General features: G+C 48.5%; 1 protein-coding gene across 1 annotated transcript in view; it reads right to left on the reverse strand.

Moving 5' to 3' along the window:
- Positions 1 to 504: 504 nt before the first annotated feature.
- Positions 505 to 18,478, reverse strand: part of KIF13B (kinesin family member 13B) — a 207,893-nt gene continuing 189,919 nt past the window's right edge. The window contains exons 39-41 of the mRNA XM_082216297.1: positions 11,056 to 11,118; positions 4,127 to 5,144; positions 505 to 1,318 (exon numbers count right to left, since the gene is read on the reverse strand). Coding sequence (XP_082072423.1) covers positions 1,050 to 1,318; positions 4,127 to 5,144; positions 11,056 to 11,118 — 1,350 coding nt within the window. The 3' untranslated portion in view covers positions 505 to 1,049. The remainder of the gene's footprint in view (positions 1,319 to 4,126; positions 5,145 to 11,055; positions 11,119 to 18,478) is intronic.

The raw sequence follows: 18,478 nt of genomic DNA on the forward strand, positions 1-18,478 counted from the left end.
CAGAAACTACACACCTCAGTCCGATTGCCAGCTTAAAATCTGGAGAGACGTTTTAATTCTTCGACGGGAAGGAGAGCAGTTGAGGGAAACCTGCGTGGAGCAGTGCAAAGAGGTTGGTGCAAGCTGGCGGGCGGCGGGCTGATTGCAAATCGCAAGGGCTGTGCTGCTATCATTCTTTTAGCAATAAATAAGAAATAAATACCATAGAATTTTTTGGGGGGTGGGGGAGAGGGGGGGTGGGAATCTGCTTTATACACTGATTAAACGTCAACGCCGCAAAGGAGGAAGCCCCCCAGAGACCAAACTTTCAACCAACCGTACAGGGAACTGGTTTCATAAATACAGTAGCACCAGAGGGCATGCCGAAATAATAAATTCTAAAAACCCAAGCAGGGTCTCGGAGAAAAGTCTCTTTTTCTCCTTTAAATAGAAAAAGCACTAGAGCAGTGTCATCAGCTAGCTGCAAGGTGTCTTTGCTTTTAAAGATTCAGGCATTTTCTTTGGGGGGGACGGGACAACCCACCACCCAACTGGCCAGCCCCAAAAAAGCCTCGTCCCAGTGCAGCGGGGGCGATACCTTCCCAGCGATGCCGGCAAGAGGGACGAAAAGACCAGAGAGAAATACTCAAGCCAGGCACTGTTTCTCTGAAGCCGCCATCCGCCAGGACACACAAGTCTCTTCTTCTTCTCTCTCCCGTGGTTTAAGGGTGAGGCCCTGAACAACAGCACATTTCCTTAAAAAAGAGGCTCCGTGAACATTGCCTCTTGCAGGAGGGCTGGAAATCTGTGAAGTCACGATGGCAGATGGCTTTTTTTTTTTTAACATCACCTGGCAGGGGGTGAAGAGAGGGATAGAAAAGGGTCGCCGTTTGCATCAGGAGCAACATGCCGATACCCCTTCATGGCAAGAAGTCAACCAACGACCCAAGGAAAGAACGAACGCCCCCACCCCCGGGCCCTGCAACTGCCCCCACTGGCTTTCTTTAGTTGTGCAAAGTAAGGCCGCTCTCCAGGAAGTGTCAGTTTCTCGCAAGGCAGTGTCCGGCCGCTCAGTTGGCCCACGACTTCCGGTTCTCTGGGTTCCTGGGGGTCTTTTCCGCTTTGGCCAAGGCGGTCAGGGAAGCAAGGTTGGAGGCCGAGCCCGAGAAGCTGCCGCTCTTGCGCTGTTCGGGGTTGCCCCCGCCCTGCAGTCTCGTCCCGGCGCTCCGGCGCCTGGCCGGACCCGTGGCTTTCTTGACCCGACTGGGCTTCACGAGGAGCCCGTAGCCTGGATTGCACTTGAAGTATTGCCGCCCTCCGATCGAACCGTCGTTCTTGCCTGGGGGGTGGAGAGAAAAGAAGAGGTTTCACAAAGAGAAACTTTTGTCCAAAATGTATAATTTATTATCCACTCTATATTTTCTATATTGGACAAACAGGCGAAACCCTACGCCAAAGGATAAAGGTAAAGGGACCCCTGACCATTAGGTCCAGTCGTGGCCGACTCTGGGGTTGTGGCTTTATTGGCTGAGGGAGCCGGCGTACAGCTTCTGGGTCATGTGCCCAGCATGACTAAGCCGCTTCTGGTGAACCAGAGCAGCGCACAGAAACACCGTTTACCTTCCCGCCGGAGCGGTACCTATTTATCTACTTGCACTTTGACATGCTTTCGAACTGCTAGGTTGGAGGAGCAGGGACCGAGCGACGGGAGCTCACCCCGTCGCGGGGATTCGAACTGCTGACCTTCTGACCGGCAAGCCCTAGGCTCTGTAGTTTAACCAACAGCACCACCCGTGTCCCTCTATGCCAAAGGATAAAGGTAAAGGTACCCCTGCCCGAACGGGCCAGTCTTGACAGACTCTGGGGTTTGTGCGCCCATCTCACTCTAATGGCCGGGGGCCAGCGCTGTCCGGAGACACTTCCGGGTCACGTGGCCAGCGTGACAAAGCTGCATCTGGCGAGCCAGCGCAGCACACGGAACGCCGTTTACCTTCCCGCTGGTAAGCGGTACCTATTTATCTACTTGCACCCGGGGGTGCTTTCGAACTGCTAGGTTGGCAGGCGCTGGGACCGAGCAGCGGGAGCGCACCCCGCCGCGGGGATTCGAACCGCCGACCTTTCGATCGGCAAGCCCTAGGCGCTGAGGCTTTTACCCACAGCGCCACCCGCGTCCCATGCCAAAGGATAAATGGACATAAAACTGACATCAGGAATCACAAGACAGAGAAACCAGTAGGAGAACACTTCAATCTCCCAGGACATTCTACACAAGATCTCAAAGTAGCTGTCATATTACAAAAGAATTTCAGAAACAGACTGGAAAGAGAAGTTGCTGAATTGCAACTTATTACCAAACTTAAAACCATGGAGAGACCTGGTCTGAATAGAGTCATTGGATTCTCATCTCATTATACATGATAAAGCTATTTTTGGCCATCTCACCCCTTGCTTTTTCCTGTAAGACCAATTGCAGTCGTTAACAGTCGTCAACAGGTTTACCACACCTATCAGCCTATCACCCATCTCCCACCACCCTTCTGAGTAATACCCCTCCCCACCCTCTCGCTATATATAAGGGTCTGGTGACTTCTGTTTCAGTGTATCTGAAGAAGTGTGCATGCACACGAAAGCTCATGCCAAGAACAAACTTAGTTGGTCTCTAAGGTGCTACTGGAAGGAAAATTCCAAGTGGGTCTGAACCTCAACGTTTAAAATTGCTAATAGAGGATAAGGATTCAGAGATCACGCTAAGGGTGGGCAAGTTCTGCAACACACAAATTTTATACAGCGGAACCTCGGTTTTCGAGCATTTCGGAAGCTGAACGATTCGGAACCCAAACGCCGAAAACCCGGAAGTCATTGCTTCCGTTTTCGAATGCACTTCGGAAGTTGAACGAAGCCCGTTTCTCCATTTTCCCAATAGATTTTGCCGGCCGCCCATTGATCCTTGGTTTTTGAATGCTTCGGAAGTCGAACGGTCTTCCAGAACAGATTACGTTCAAAAGGTTCCACTGCCTAAATAAATAAATTACCGGACAAAGCCTGACCAATGCAAATCTGATTGTATTCTGCCAACTGGGAACTTGGCGTGAGCCTCCGTGCTTGAACCCGCTAAGGCCATTTCTTCCGCAGATGCCTCTCTCGCTTTCCGCAGCAAATCTGTGCCAAGGCTTCCCCCATTTTGTTTCCCCCCCAATGTCTCTTTTTTCAAGTTACATTTTCCATAGGTCAGTTTCATTTGTTGAGACATTAGGAAGAAAAAAGCGGAGAAGAGGTGGAGGGGGCCATGGGGGGTGTAGTCGGGAGGCGACATTTCTATTTTGCTTAATGTATGTGTGGCTTTTTGTGTCAGCGTCGTTTGTGCAGGTTCTCTTTGCTATTCGCTTGTGTTCCTTTGGTGGTGAGAGAAATTGTGGGTGGCCTAGGATGTGGTTGCTTGTTTGTGATTGGCTGTGTTGAACTTTATTTTCATGTGTGAGTGGGGGGGTGGGGTGTGTGTTTTTCAATCAGGTTAGCCATATTGATTCTTATGCTGTTGGTGGATTCTTGTCGTTGTCTTGTTGGGCTATGTATGCGATAAAGGGGAGCCATAATGGGGTGAAGGTATCTTCTTCTATTTGTCCCCATGTCAGTTTCAATTTATTGGTCAATTTTTCTAGTAAGGCTGTTTCCCATACTATCTGGTACCATTGGTCCATGCTTACTCCTGACAGGTCCCTCCAGTGTCTGCTTATGGTGTTTCTGGCTGCTGAAAGTAGGTGGGTTATGAGTTCTTTGTGGTATGAGTGGGCATTATTGTCTTGGAATATGTTTAGTAGGGCCAGTTCTGGGGTGATTTCTAATACTTGCTTAATTATTTTACATATTTCTTGTATGGCTGTTGTCCAAAACAGTTGGATTTTGGGGCATTCCCCCCACATGTGGAGGTATGTGCCTGTGGAGGTGAACGCTCTCCAGCATTTTGGTGAGGTTCCTGGGCGTATTAGCGCTAGTTTCCTTGGTGTTAGGTACCACCTGTAGGTGAGTTTCAGAGTTAGTTCTCTCCATCTCGTTGATATGGAGGCTTCCTCCGTCCTGAGGAAGCGGCTCCTGCCCTAGACCGGCCACCACCTGCAAAACACCCCATCACCTCCCCAGCCACGCTTACCTGACGGCATGTCCAACTCAACTCCCACCCAGGTGCCCTCCTGGAAGTCGGTCGGCCCGACGTATCTCACGGTCCCGGTCTTATTCGTACCGACGGTCACGTATTCGCCCTCTTTCAGCCAGTCCGGGACCTCGTTGGTTTCTTCCGAGTCGGACGTGGTGTCCGGCTTCTCCTCGGAGGTGCTGGCCGCTGTGCCGTTGTTCTGGGCGGGACTTTGCGGGCTCCGCCCCTCTCTCTCCTCTCCCGCCTCCTCGGAACTCGAGAACCCCGCTGGCTCTCCTCCCAGCATGCTGGAGAAAGACCTCAGCTCCGACGTCCGGACTCTCTGGATTTTGAACGGGGAGCTCGCGACGCCGGGCTGAGGCGATGGCTCGGCCAGAACCGGAGACCTGGAAAGTCCTGCGTCAGGGAGAGATTTGGTTGCCAAAGGGGGGCTCCGAGCTGAGGGAGCGCCAGACCGCTGTGTCGCCTGCGAGTCGTTCTTTGACGGGGAGGAAGAAGGAGGGCTGTCCTCGGTCGGAACTGCGGAAGAGGCCACGGGCTTTGGCTTCGAGGTGCCGTCGTGGTGCCCTCGGTCTCCGCCAACCTTAGTTTTTGCCTGGTCCATTTTGTTAAGGCCGGGGGTGACCGGGTCATCTCTCGCTAGAGGAGGGATGCAAGGCTCGGGAGAGGAAGCGAGACACGGTTTCACCAGCACATCCACAGCGGCCCCAGTCTGGGCGGCCGGAGCTGGCTGCGTCACGTCGCTAATGGCGGGCGTCTGCCCGCCAGCCGGGAGCTGGGTGTCATTCCCTGGTGCGAGCGCCTCGGAAAGGGTGGCCGTGGAAACGCTGTGGGAGAAATAGCCACTGGACGCCTCGCTCAGGGGGCTGGGCGGGCCGTCCTGGGAATCCTGCGCCTGAATGTCGGCCATGGGCGGCTGTGGAGGCACTTTGGGGGTCCTTTCGGGGGTCTGGTCAGGCTCCGTCAACTGCGCGGCCACCTCAAAGGGCTCCTTGGTGCCTTCCCCTTGGGAGACCTAGAGCACAAACGGAGGCCAGAATTACAACCTGTTTAGGAAACAGCAAAGCACCGAGAAGGTAATAAAAAATTATATATCAGGCATGTGTCGGGAGTCACAGAATGCTGTGTGAGATAGTAAGTCTGCAGGCTTGAGTTTGCTAGCTGATGCAATCAGCCTGCAATACTTTCTCTGGAGTGCTGGATCAGAAAGAATCAGCAGTAATGTGCTGTCATCGGTTTAAAAGGGAAACCTGTCCAGCAGTAAGTGTGTGGTGTAGAAGAGTGTGGTCAGAGAGAGATAAGAGATAGGAAGGCCTTCCCATTTGCCTTAAGGTGCAACCAGGTACGCTGTTTGACTATATGAAGTGCTCGTGTATTATAGCCTGTAGATATTTATATATATAAAAAGGTAAAGGGACCCCTGACCATTAGGTCCAGCCGTGACCGACTCTGGGGTTGTGGTGCTCATTTCGCTTTATCGGCCAAGGGAGTCGGCGAACAGCTTCCGGGTCATGTGGCCAGCAGGACTGAGCCGCTTCTGGCGAACCAGAGCAGCACACGGAAATGCCATTTACCTTCCCACCAGAGTGGTACCTATTTATCTACTTGCACTTTGACATGCTTTCGAACTGCTAGGTTGGCAGGAGCAGGGACTGAGCAACGGGAGCTCACCCCATCACAGGGATTTGATCCGCCATCCTTCTATTCGGCAAGTCCTAGGCTCTGGGGTTTAACCCACAGCGCCACCCACGTCCCTTATTTATATACATAGCTCACAATAAATATACTGCACTGAAGAACCTGGAACTCTGAGCATTTCTGCTAAAGCACCGCGGAGAATTCGCGACAGCATGTCCAACAGGTCAATCGCAATCTACCGTTGATTGCAGGGGTGCTCTAGGTCGACACCCCCCCAAAGCTCAACAACTCTGGACACCCTCCCCCCAAAAAAGCTCAACAATTGTGGGTCAATCTTAAAAATACTCCTCAACTCTTGGCAATGAAAATGGGTAGATCACTGACAGTTTCTTTATACTGGGAGTGGATCGTAGTCTCTTGGGAGTTTGACGTGCCTGTGATGTATAATGAATCAAAAAAATGTTTTAAATAACTTTTATATTAAAAAACCATAGCTTTTCTATTGGGAATTGCAGGTACCGTTATTCCAAAGGAGCAGAAAAGACTTTTATGTATGCAACAACAGCTGCACGGATGCTATCAGCCCAGAGATGGAAAGAAGATAAAGTCCCTACCAGAGAGGAATGGCACATTAAACTGTTGCGACTCTGCCAAAATGGCAAAACTGACTGGGAAGATCAGGAACCAAGAAGACCAAAACTTTAACAAAGAATGGGGGAAATGTATAATTTATCTTGGAGACCATTGTAAGCAGATGGAAACATTAGCAGGTGTGCCATGACACTCGTAATGTGGCAAGTGCTATGGAGATAATGGATTTATATAAAATATGGATTATTGAAAAAGATGCAGTAGAAAAGGTTTAATAATAGGACTCACAGAGGGGAAGGTGGGAAGTCCAGAGATTTGGAGGAATTTCCAAATGTGTATGTGTAAAAATTATTTCGGGGGGGAAGGAAACATGAAAGCACCTGCGGCTGGCTTGCTGGCAGTATTTTTAGTGTTATTTGGCAGGAGCTAAGAAGAGGAGGAATGAAAGAACCTTTTAATGAGGGTGAAAGAGGAGAGCGCAAAATATGGTCTGAAGCTCAACATCAAAAAAACGAAGATCATGGCCACTGGGCCCATCACCTCCTGGCAAATAGATGGGGAAGAAATGGAGGCAGTGAGAGATTTTACTTTCTTGGGCTCCATGATCACTGCAGATGGTGACAGCAGTCACGAAATTAAAAGACGCCTGCTTCTTGGGAGAAAAGCAATGACAAACCTAGGCAGCATCTTAAAAAGCAGAGACATCACCTTGCCAACAAAGGTTCGTATAGTTAAAGCTATGGTTGTCCCAGTAGTGATGTATGGAAGTGAGAGCTGGACCATAAAGAAGGCTGATCGCTGAAGAATGGATGCTTTTGAATTCTGGTGCTGGAGGAGACTCTTGAGTGTCCCATGGACTGCAAGAAGATCAAACCTCCGCATTCTGAAGGAAATCAGCCCTGAGTGCTCACTGCAAGGACAGATCCTGAAGCTGAGGCTCCAAGACTTTGGCCTCCTCATGAGAAGAGAAGACTCTCTGGAAAAGACTCTGATGTTGGGAAAGATGGAGGGCACAAGGAGAAGGGGACGACAGAGGACGAGATGGTGGGACAGTGTTCTCGAAGCTACCAGCATGAGTTTGACCAAACTGCGGGAGGCAGTGGAAGACAGGAGTGCCTGGCGTGCTTTGGTCAAGAGTTGGACACGACTAAACGACAACAATAGAGAAGCAGAGGGAAAAGGCAGGCCTAAGAGGGAGGCTTTGCCATGTAGGATCTAAGCCTGGTCTCCTCTTCCCCCTGGCTCCTTCTGGGAAGCTCCTAAACAGGGTGTGGCAGCTGAAAAGCAGGTCTGGGCGATACCTGGGGTTGGGGGAGATGCATTTTCAATAGGGCTTGGGCACATAGACACACTCCTACCACCTGAAAGAAAACCTCTGGTTCTTTTGAAGAGAGAAAAAGGTCATCTAAGGCTTTTGGGGGGTTCTTTGATAAGTAATTGTTGCCGTTTCGAATTGTATTGTGTTATCATTTCCCCTAGTGGGTCTTGCAAAAGGCTATTCCGAGCAATTCTTTTTATAAGGTTAGGCGGCACCAGGGATGAGTTCATAGAGCGAAAAAGAAGTGTGAGATGCCCGTCTTGGCCAAACATTTCTCAATCCCTGGCCTCGAGGGAGCAATGGCTTATCTGCATTTCCCACAGCATCTGAAGCTGCCTTCTCCAGGGTAGCAACTTCAGACATCACTCCTGATGGTCCATCAAAATTCCTCTGCCAATTTTTTAATTTTAAAAACTGAGAGCTGGGAGCGGGGGTGCTTTCTTTCTTTTGGCTGCTTTTATTATCTTACAGTGTTTTTTATTTCTTTTTGAGGAGGGCAGAGGTTTGTTGTGTGCTTTTCATTCGAGGGGGGTGGTTCTGAGCACTGCCAACTTCTGTGAAATGGGTATTTTTGCGGTGTCCACAACCATTTCTTAAAGCTCCAGATGCGCTCCAAAGAGTTGCGGACTGTCAGCAGGAGGCCCAAAACATTTTTCAAAAACCTTGAGACCTGTTCTTAACACACACATACATACAAACACACACACACTCTCTAAGATTTAGACGTTCAGAACAGGCCACAAATCTGCACAGCATCCTCTTACATTTCATAATTCAAAATGCTCAGGCATGCACCCATTACAGAAGCCAGGGCCCAAATGATTCACAGAGAGTTAGCAACACAAGCCGGTGAGATTGCGGATTATCTGAACTCCCAGTGCATTAGCAGCCAGTTTTGCAAATAGCCAATTTCTTCCAGAAAGGCCTGGTAGGATTAATATACAAATGTATGGAGCACAATAAATATGCCCCTTATTATTTACCGAAATATTATTTATATTACGGGAACGGGCACCTGCTGTTTGAAAAGGGCGATTTATGTGAACGGGGGGAAACAAGCCAGATCTATAAGTCTCTCTTAGTTATTTGGCTAAATTCGCTGGAGGGATAAATCACTCGTGCGCAAGCCAGGTGCCAGGATGTGCAGAGTCCCGCACTCCAAACTCAGAGCCCTTCGCAAATGCGTTAACTGCGGCAGGACAAACTTGCAAGGTACAGAGTTAACAGCACCTGCTAAGATTAACAGCCCATCCTGGTGATATATATATCTTGGCAACAGCATTGACAAACCCCGAAGAATCAATCGCTCCTGCCAAGCTGTTTCCCTGTTAAGATGACTTTACACTCCACAACCCCCTCTTTTGCAGGGAACGGGGAGGTAAGTATCGGGAGGGCTCAAGCAAGGGCCTTGGAAAGATAGCCCAGTCCGTAGAGCGTGAGACTCTTTATCTTATGGTTGTGGGTTCGATCCCTGCATTGTAGTAGGTTGCACTGGATGACCCTTGGGGTCCCTTTCGACTTTACAATTCTATTTTTTTTAAAGTAATATTTATTAAGAGTTTAAAAATTACAAAGAGAAGAAAAGAGTTAAACAAAGCAAAACAATACAATACATAAAAAACAAAAAACACTGCTTATCTTAACAAAATAAAAACAAAAACAGAAACAATTAAAAACACATCCAATATTTCCATATCTTGTCTTTCATTTACTTGTTTCGACGACCTCCTCACACCTCCCTTTTTTGTATTCTAATTCAGTTAGCTATTTCAGCAAATCCTTTCCATCTTCCTCAGTTTTTGTCCTATAATTTATCTTATCGCAATCTAACCTTATTTTTTCCCCTTTGGCCCATTAACAGTCTATTTTTACTTAATTCTTTATAACATTTCTGCTAAAGCCATATGACTTCATTCCAGCATCTTGACTCTACAATTCTAGTCCATGATTCTATGTTGTCCCCGTGTCATTTGGGGGGCATTGCAGCATTCTAAGACGCCCCATCACACGGGAGGCAAGGAGGGCCGAATTTCGGTTTCATGAGGCCCTAAGCTACTGAAGGTAATGGGGCCCTTTATATGTCCAGCTGTCCTTTGCCAACAACAAATTGTCGCTGTTTTTTGTGTTGAATATATGCTATATGGTAATTGATGGACCTGATGCATATCTAGAAGGGACGCGGGTGGCGCTGTGGGTTAAACCACTGAGCCTAGGACTTGCCGATCAGAAGGTCGGCGGTTCCAATCCCCACGACGGGGTGAGCTCCTGTTGCTCGGTCCCAGCTCCTGCCAACCTAGCAGTTTTAAAGCTTGTCAAAGTGTAAGTAGATAAATAGGTACCGCTCTGGCGGAAAGGTAAAAGGCGTTTCCGTGCGCTGCTCTGGTTCGCCAGAAGCGGCTTGGTCATGCTGGCCACATGACCCGGAAGCTGTACGCCGGCTCCCTCAGCCAGTAAAGCGAGATGAGCGCTGCAACCCCAGAGTCGGCCACGACTGGACCTAATGGTCAGGGGCCCCTTTACCTTTACCTTTAATGCATATCTAAAGCCATTTGCACATTACAAAATATGTATTTTATCAAAGTGATTGTTGAACTGAAATGCAATTAAAAAGAAGCATATTAATAGTGAAATGCAATTAAAAAGAAGTATATTAATAGTGAAATACAATTAAGAAGAAATATATTAATAGTGAAATACCATTAAGAAGAAGTATATTAATAGTGAAATAATGATTAAGCTCTAACTTAAAATGATTTTTCATTCGTAACAAACTTAATAATGCAAAAACATTGGCATTTGGCAATAACGAAAGTTCCTTTAGAAACACAATTTACAAAGACTCATAATCTAGTCTCTAGAAACATGAAATATAGAAATGAGCAAACCAGGGATATTTTAGGGAGCAGGCGGGGTCCATGACTTACATCACAGGAGCCGACACAACACAAAACACTGTTGCTGTATGTAGGTTTTATTTTATTTGTTTTTTATCTAATATTTTGGAAATGTACATCCAGGTTGTTTTTTTCCTTTAATTTTTTTTGGGGCCCCCAAGAGAGCGGGGCCCTAAGCTAGAGCTTGTTTAGCTTATACGTAAATCGGGCACTGGAGGCGAGCAGCCTTTCCAAGAGGACCAGGAAGATGCTTCTGCTAACCCAGAGGAATATGAAGACAAGAGCAGACGTTGCCTCCAGCAAACACAGGGTTGTGTCAGCCTGGTCACCCACAGAATATGTGTGGAAGGACTTTGCGGGGCGAGAGGTCAGCAGCTTTTGAGGACCACTGAGTGAGCCTGTGGCAAAGGTGAGATCTCCGCCAGGGGCTACCCAGGTCACAGGTGCAGGAGCAGGATGTAGCAAGAACCTGGCAAAGGGCTTACCTGCTTCACTTTTGCTGCGGTGGCATCAACGCTGGCAGACTGGACCATAATTCTCGGGACAGGCTGTAAGGAGGACAAGAAAGACAACCCTAAACACATGGGCAGCCAAACACGGCATTATTCTGGACTGCCAGAGTGGTGCATGCTCTGGTTATCTCCCGCTTGGACTATTGCAATGCGCTCTACCTGGGACTACCTTTGAAGGTGACTCAGAAACTGCAATTACAGTGGTAGCTAAGGTTAAGAACTTAATTCGTTCTGGAGGTCCGTTCTTAACCCGAAACTGTTCTTAACCTGAAGCACCACTTTAGCTAATGGGGCCTCTTGCTGCTGCCGCGCCACCGGAGCCCGATTTCTGTTCTCATCCTGAAGCAAAGTTCTTAACCCGAGGTACTATTTCTGGGTTAACGGAGTCTGTAACCTGAAGCGTCTGTAGCCTGAAGCATCTGTAACCCGAGGTACCATTTTAATGCAGAATGCGGCAGCTAGGCTGGTGACTGGGAGCGGCCGCCGAGACCACATAACACCAGTGTTGAAAGACCTACATTGGCTCCCAGTACATTTCCGAGCACAATGCAAAGTGTTGGTGTTGACCTTGAAAGTCCTAAACGGCCCAATATACCTGAAGGAGCATCTCCACCCCCATCGTCCAGCCTGGACACTGAGGCCCAGCTCCGAGGGCCTTCTGGCGGTTCCCTCCCTGCGAGAAGTGAGGTTACAGGGAACCAGGCAGAGGGCCTTCTCGGTGGTGGTGCCCGCCCTGTGGAACGCCCTCCCATCAGATGTCAAGGAAATAATAATTATCTGACTTTTAGAAGACATCTGAAGGCAGCCCTGTTTGGGTAAGCTTTTAATATCTGATGAATTATTGTATTTTAATATTTTGCTGGAAGCCACCCAGGGTGGCTGGGGAAAATAATGATAATGATAATAATAATAATAATAATAATAATAATAATAATAATAATAATAATGGGAGATTCTAATTCTATAAGGAAGTTCACAGGGAGACAACGTCCTTCCATCTTCCAGAGCACGGCGTACCTGCCAGGTGAAACTGACTCCAAACACACTGTTATGAGTTTGGAGCTGGGGTGTGCTGTAGCCCCAAACCTCCCTGCCTGGATTCCCCACGGATTCAAAACGAGAAGAAGCAGCAGTAGCTGGGAGTCGAGACCAAAGGGGTTAAAAGAGAAGGTGCCTCTCTGTTCACATGACCCCCCCCAAAAAAACTCAGAGATCCTAAGAGGTGCCGTCAGTCCAACAGAATCCCCCTCCGCCTAAATCTTAAGCAGCGCATAAACAGCTTAATCAGAAAGGCCCCCTTCCATCGGAAGCCAACCCGCGAGTTACGCGAAGAATGCTATTATGCCAAATTAATTCAATCTGACTAATTAGAGAGCAGGAAGTTCTTTCAATTATTTGATGTACCTTCTGAGATACGCACTTGAATACGAGAGCAGGTTGCCTTAATTGCGGCGTCCTTATTCCTACAGATTCGCTCCTGAATTTCCAATGGAGGGGGGGGGTCAGAACCAGCCACTCTGCTCGCTGCCGTCTCCAGAAACTCCAGAGTGTGGAAATCGGTGGCAGGCCAAACAGAAAGTTGGCGGGTAGGGAAAGGACGCTTTGCAAGGGGGCGGGGAACCCTGCTTGGTCTAGACCAGCCTTTCCCAACCTGCGGGTCCCCAGATGTTGTTGGACTACAACTCCCATCACCCCTAGCTAGCAAGGCCAGAGCTCAGGGGTGATGGGAGTTGTAGTCCAACAACATCTGGGGACCCACAGGTTGAGAACCGCTGGTCTAGACCATGGGTAGACAAACTAAGGCCTGGGGGCCGGATGTGGCCCAATCGCCTTCTCAATCCAGCCCACGGACGGTCTGGGAATCAGTGTGTTTTTACATGAGTAGAATGTATGCTTTGATTTAAAATGCAACTCTGGGTTATTTGTGGGGCCTGCCTGGTCTTTTTACATGAACAGAATGTCTGCTTTTATTTACAGATAGGTAGCCGTGTTGGTCTGCCATAGTCAAAATAAAAAAATTCCTTCCAGTAGCATCTTAAAGACCAACTAAGTTAGTTCTTGGTATGAGCTTTCTTGGTATGAGCTTTTAACAACTGTAAAGGACTCACTTTCATTTACAGTTGTTAAGAGTCGTCAACAGGATCATCTCAGCTATCTGCCAATCTCCCATTCCCACCACCCTTCTGAGTACCGTATTTTTCGCTCTATAACACGCACCTGACCATAACACGCACATCGTTTTTAGAGGAGGAAAACAAGGGAAAAAATATTCTGAACGAAACAGTGGATGTATCATTTTTGTGCTTCATGCTGTGGCCACAGACATGTGATCTGATGGTGAATTTGGGCTGACCCAATGCAAAGATCCTGAGGATCCATGTGGATCCATGCTTTGTAACCACGTTTTTGCACCATTGCAGCCCCAGACAACAGTGGGTGCGTGATTTGGGGGGGGGGCAGGCTGTAGCCATGGACATGCTATGTTCTCTGGTGGTGAATTTGGGGGTGACCCAATGCAAAGATCCTGAGGATCCATGCTTTTTAACCACATTTTTGCACCGTTGCAGCCCCAGGCAACAGTGGGTGCATGATTTGGGGGGGCAGGCTGCAGCCATGGACATGCTATGTTCTCTGGTGGTGAATTTGGGGGTGACCCAATGCAAAGATCCATGTGGATCCATGCTTTTTAACCACATTTTTGCACCATTGCAGCCCCAGGCAACAGTGGGTGCATGATTTTTGGGGGGCAGGCTGTAGCCATGGACATGCTATGTGCTCTGATGGTGAATTTGGGGTGACCCAGTGCAAAAATCCTTAGGATCCATGTGGATCCATGCTTTTTAACCACATTTTAAGTGGGGAGGGAAGGAAAAACACAGAAGGGCTAAGAATGCAGGAGTGGGGTATAACGGGAGGGAGGAAAGGAAGGCAAAAGTTTCCCCCACGCACCCACCCAAGCCAGCCAGCTCTCTCTCTCTCTCTCTCTCTCTCTCTCTCTCTCTCTCTCTCCCACCTGCATGTTTTCAGCAGCACCGGAGCACAGAGAGGAAGGAGCGACAGTCTGCTTTTCCCCTCTGCTTGCCTGGAGGGGAGGGGCTTTCCCTGCTCTTTGTTCCGTTTGAGCAAACACAGTAACGAAACAGAGGAGGGTGGGCAGTAAGACCCTGAGGCAGAATGCAGGAAAGCAGCAACTTCCTGTCTCACGGAGCTCCCTTCTCCCTGAAGCGCGGTTTGATTTTTGCCTTATTTTTCGGCTCCAGGGACCACACATTCGCTGCATAACACGCACAGACATTTCCCCTTCCTTTTTAGGAGAAAAAATCTGCGTGTTATAGAGCGAAAAATACGGTAATACCCCTCCCCACCTTCTCACTATATAGAAGGGTCTGGCTACTTCTGTTTCAGTGTATCTGAAGAAGTGTGCATGCACACGAAAGCGCATACCAAGAACTAACTTAGTTGGTCTTTAAGGTGCTACTGGATGGATTTTTTTTTTTTTGCTTTTATTTAAAATGCATCTCTGGGTTATTTGTGGAGTACAGGAATTCGTTCATTTCCCCCCCAAAAAATATAGTCCGGCCCACCACATGGTCTGAAGAATGGTGGACCGGCCCACGGCAGAAAAAGGTTGCTGACCCCTGGTCTAGACAACCACAGACGTCCCTTCCAAACCTAGATCTAGGCATAAAAATAATTTAAAAGACAGAATGCATGGTTTTCGAAATCTGCACCCCCCAGAGTCTCTAGACCTTGGCACAAACTCCACCTCCACCTGCTCAACTTTTGAAATCCCACCGGAATTAAACAGGAGTCTGGAGTCTGAGGAAACTCACCAAATATGGGGCGAGAAGGCAGCTCTTACACCTAGAGGCTCTGGGGTGGGACAGATATGATTCTTAAGGAGTAAAAAGCCCCCTTTCCCACCCTGCAATCTTCCTGATCGATCAAGTTCCAATCAATGAGCTGGCCGTAATTATCAATTAATGCTTTCAGCCCTGCTGAGTTCTTTACTGCCTCAGCAAGACGTCAGTAAGACAGAGTGCGCTCCCTGGGCAACGGGTCACCTTGCTGAGCCCCCTCGGTGCACCGATAATTTAGAGTATTCCAATATTTTTTTCACTGTAATCAGCAGCTGTCCAGCTTTCCGAATTCAGGGAGCCCTGCCCAGCTACACTCAGCCTGGGGGTCTCGCAATGGCCTGCCATGGGAAGCTTCACGTTTGAGGGTGCGCACCCAGTTCACGCCAGGCCTCACCACCGCCCTCCTTCTGAAAAAATACCCCCCCCCAAGCAGCCCAAAAACAACCCTCCTGGATCAGGCCAAAGGCACGGCTAGTCTCCTGTTCTCACAGGGAACAACCAAATACTGTATTTTTCGCTCTATAAGACTCACCAGACCACAAGACGCACCTAGTTTTTGGAGGAGGAAAACAAGAAAAAAAATAATTCTGAATCTCAGAAGCCAGAACAGCAAGAGGGATCGCTGCGCAGTGAAAACAGCAACCCCTCTTGCTGTTCTGGCTTCTGGGATAGCTGCGCAGCCTGCATTCGCTCCGTAAGACGCACACACATTTCCCCTTACTTTTTAGGAGGGAAAAAGTGAGTCTGATAGAGCAAAAAATACGGTACTTACTGGAAGCCCAGAAGCAGGACATGAGTGTAACTGTGTTCTTTCCCCGCCTACAATTTCCAGCAGCTAAGATCCAGAGGCCTGCTGCCTCTGACAGTGGGAATAGCAACCACCCACCGACTGCTCAGGGCTGTGGGTTCGAGTTCCACGCTGGGCAAAAGATTCCTGCCTTGCAGGGGGTTGAATTAGATGATCTTCGTGGTCCCTTCCAACTCCAGATTCCTAAGAGTCTAGGATTTGGGGGAGACTGTCCACATACTCCCCAGAGACTTCCCGTCTTTCTATTACTAGTAAATGAAAGCGAGTCCTTTCACTTCACCTCAGCTGTCTAAAAAACCCACCCACCCTCCCTCCAATTTATTGTTGCTGTTTAGTCATTTAGTCATGTCCGACTCTTTGTGACCCCCTGGACCAGAGCACGCCAGGCCCTCCTGTCTTCCACTGCCTCCCGCAGTTTGGTCAAACTCATGCTGGTAGCTTCGAGAACACTGTCCAACCATCTCGTCCTCTGTCGTCCCCTTCTCCTTGTGCCCTCAATCTTTCCCAACATCAGGGAGTCTTCTCTTCTCATGAGGTGGCCAAAGTATTGGAGCCTCAGCTTCACAATCTGTCCTTCCAGTGAGCACTCAGGGCTGATTTCCTTCAGGATGGAGAGGTTTGATCTTCTTGCAGTCCATGGCGGTTCCCTCACTGCGAGAAGCCAAGTTACAGGGAACCAGGCAGAGGGCCTTCTCGGTAGTGGCGCCCGCCCTGTGGAACGCCCTCCCACCAGACGTCAAAGCAATAAACAACTACCAGACTTTTAGAAGACATCTGAAGGTGGCCCTGTTTAGGGAAGCTTTTAATGTTTGATGTATCACAGTATTTTAATATTCTTTTGGAAGCCGCCCAGAGTGGCTGGGGAAACCCAGCCAGATGGGCGGGGTATAAATAATAAATTATTATTATTATTATTATTATTATTATTATTATTATTATTATTATTATTATTATCATGGGACTCTCAAGAGTCTCCTCCAGCACCAGAATTCAAAAGCATCAATTCTCTGGCGATCAGCCTTCTTTATGGTCCAGCTCTCACTTCCATACATCACTACTGGGAAAACCAGAGCTTTAACTATATGGACCTCTGTCGGCAAGGTGATGTCTAGCTATTTTGATACTCTCGTTATGTCTACCTGCTTGGTCTGTTGATTTCACTGGTATTTTCTAATGGGTTTTTAAAAATACTATTCTGGGTGAAACATGGGCAGGGTTTGCAGAATGAGTCTTGCCAGAGGAAGCCTTGTGCAATGGGGCTTCCCTCCTTCTCTTCCCACTGCATCCCCCCCCCCGAATTGCCTCAAGGGGGTCAGGAGAACCCCCCCCCAAACAGTGGGGAGGGGGCAGAAAGGGGGCTCATTCCGTCTGGCAAATCGAAATGCCTGGCTTGTCAAAACAATCACTTTAGTGGGAATTTTAATGCCTCCATATGTGTGTGATTAAATCATCTACACATCTTGTTAAACCAATATACAAAATGACCGATATGTTTTGAGCTTCCTGGCATGGGGTGCGGGAAGACTTTATTATTATTATTATTGCTGTTGTATACTCAAAGAAATTGACATGTGAAACAGTGCCACTCAGAAAGGAGGCATATAAATGTTTTAAAAGAATTAATAAATAAATACTCCATCATCGCCATCAGCCACCACTGCTACCTCTCTCACAGGAATCAGGAAAGGGGACAGAACACACTCCATTCAAACAGGAAACCGGCTGCGCTGATGAAACTTATTGGCTGCCGCATCTGCCCAAATCCCATTTTGCACGAAGCGTTTTCAACTAATGTGATTTACGGTAACATCAGTTCCAGCAACAATGGTAAAATTTATGATGTGCACTTAGTGTTGTTTGCGACTTGCCAAATGGAAAATGTGGCTTCTATTTTTAATCCGCAAATTTCCTTCCCCCAGTCTCTCCTTCTGGTAAACCCCGTGGATCCAAAAGACAGGCAGAGCCACAGCCGAGAAGGGTGTCCACAGGAGATGGGTGAGCCTCCAGCTGTTGGGCGTGAGAGGGAGACATACCTGTCCAGATGTGGACATGGACACATAAACTCACTTATCGCCCATAGACTGACAAAACCATGGCAGTTCAACTCTAGAGAACGTAACGCAAAAGGGTGCCCAGCCACTTCAGAGCAAAGTTCGTTCCAAGTCTAACACAGACTTACAGAGGCATGCAGAATTATGCATGGTGAATCATGGAACTGCAGAGCTGGAAGGAACCCCCCCCCCAGGTCCAAACTGCCCCCAGCAAGGCAATTCTATGATTCTAGCTCCTGTGGTCCCCCCAAAGGTTTTGTTCAATGGGTAGACATCGGAGCACAGGGGCCAGCAGAGGCCGGGTGGAGATGGCTGGCAGAAGCAGCATGGGAGAAGTCAACCGCAGGTGCAGAGAGACGCTGGCGTGTTTGGAAGCCCGACCGTGACAACAAAGAGGTCGCCATGCGCAAAGGCACTTTATGCAAAGCAGCGCTAAGAGTGAGCTGGAAATATATTTTGTGGAGCACCACTATATTATTGAACTTCTGCTTTATTCTGAAATTGGGAGTAGCTATCTAGATCCCTTATAGGGATGTAGGTGGCGCTGTGGTCTCAACCACTGAGCCTTTTCGGCTTGCCAATCAGAAGGTTGGCGGTTCGAATCCCCACGACGGGGTGAGCTCCTGTTGCTCGGTCCCTGCTCCTGCCAACCTAGCAGTTCGAAAGCATGCCAGTGG

Source organism: Podarcis vaucheri, assembly GCF_965113315.1.
Source record: "Podarcis vaucheri genome assembly, chromosome: 3".
Classification (NCBI taxonomy): domain Eukaryota; kingdom Metazoa; phylum Chordata; class Lepidosauria; order Squamata; family Lacertidae; genus Podarcis; species Podarcis vaucheri.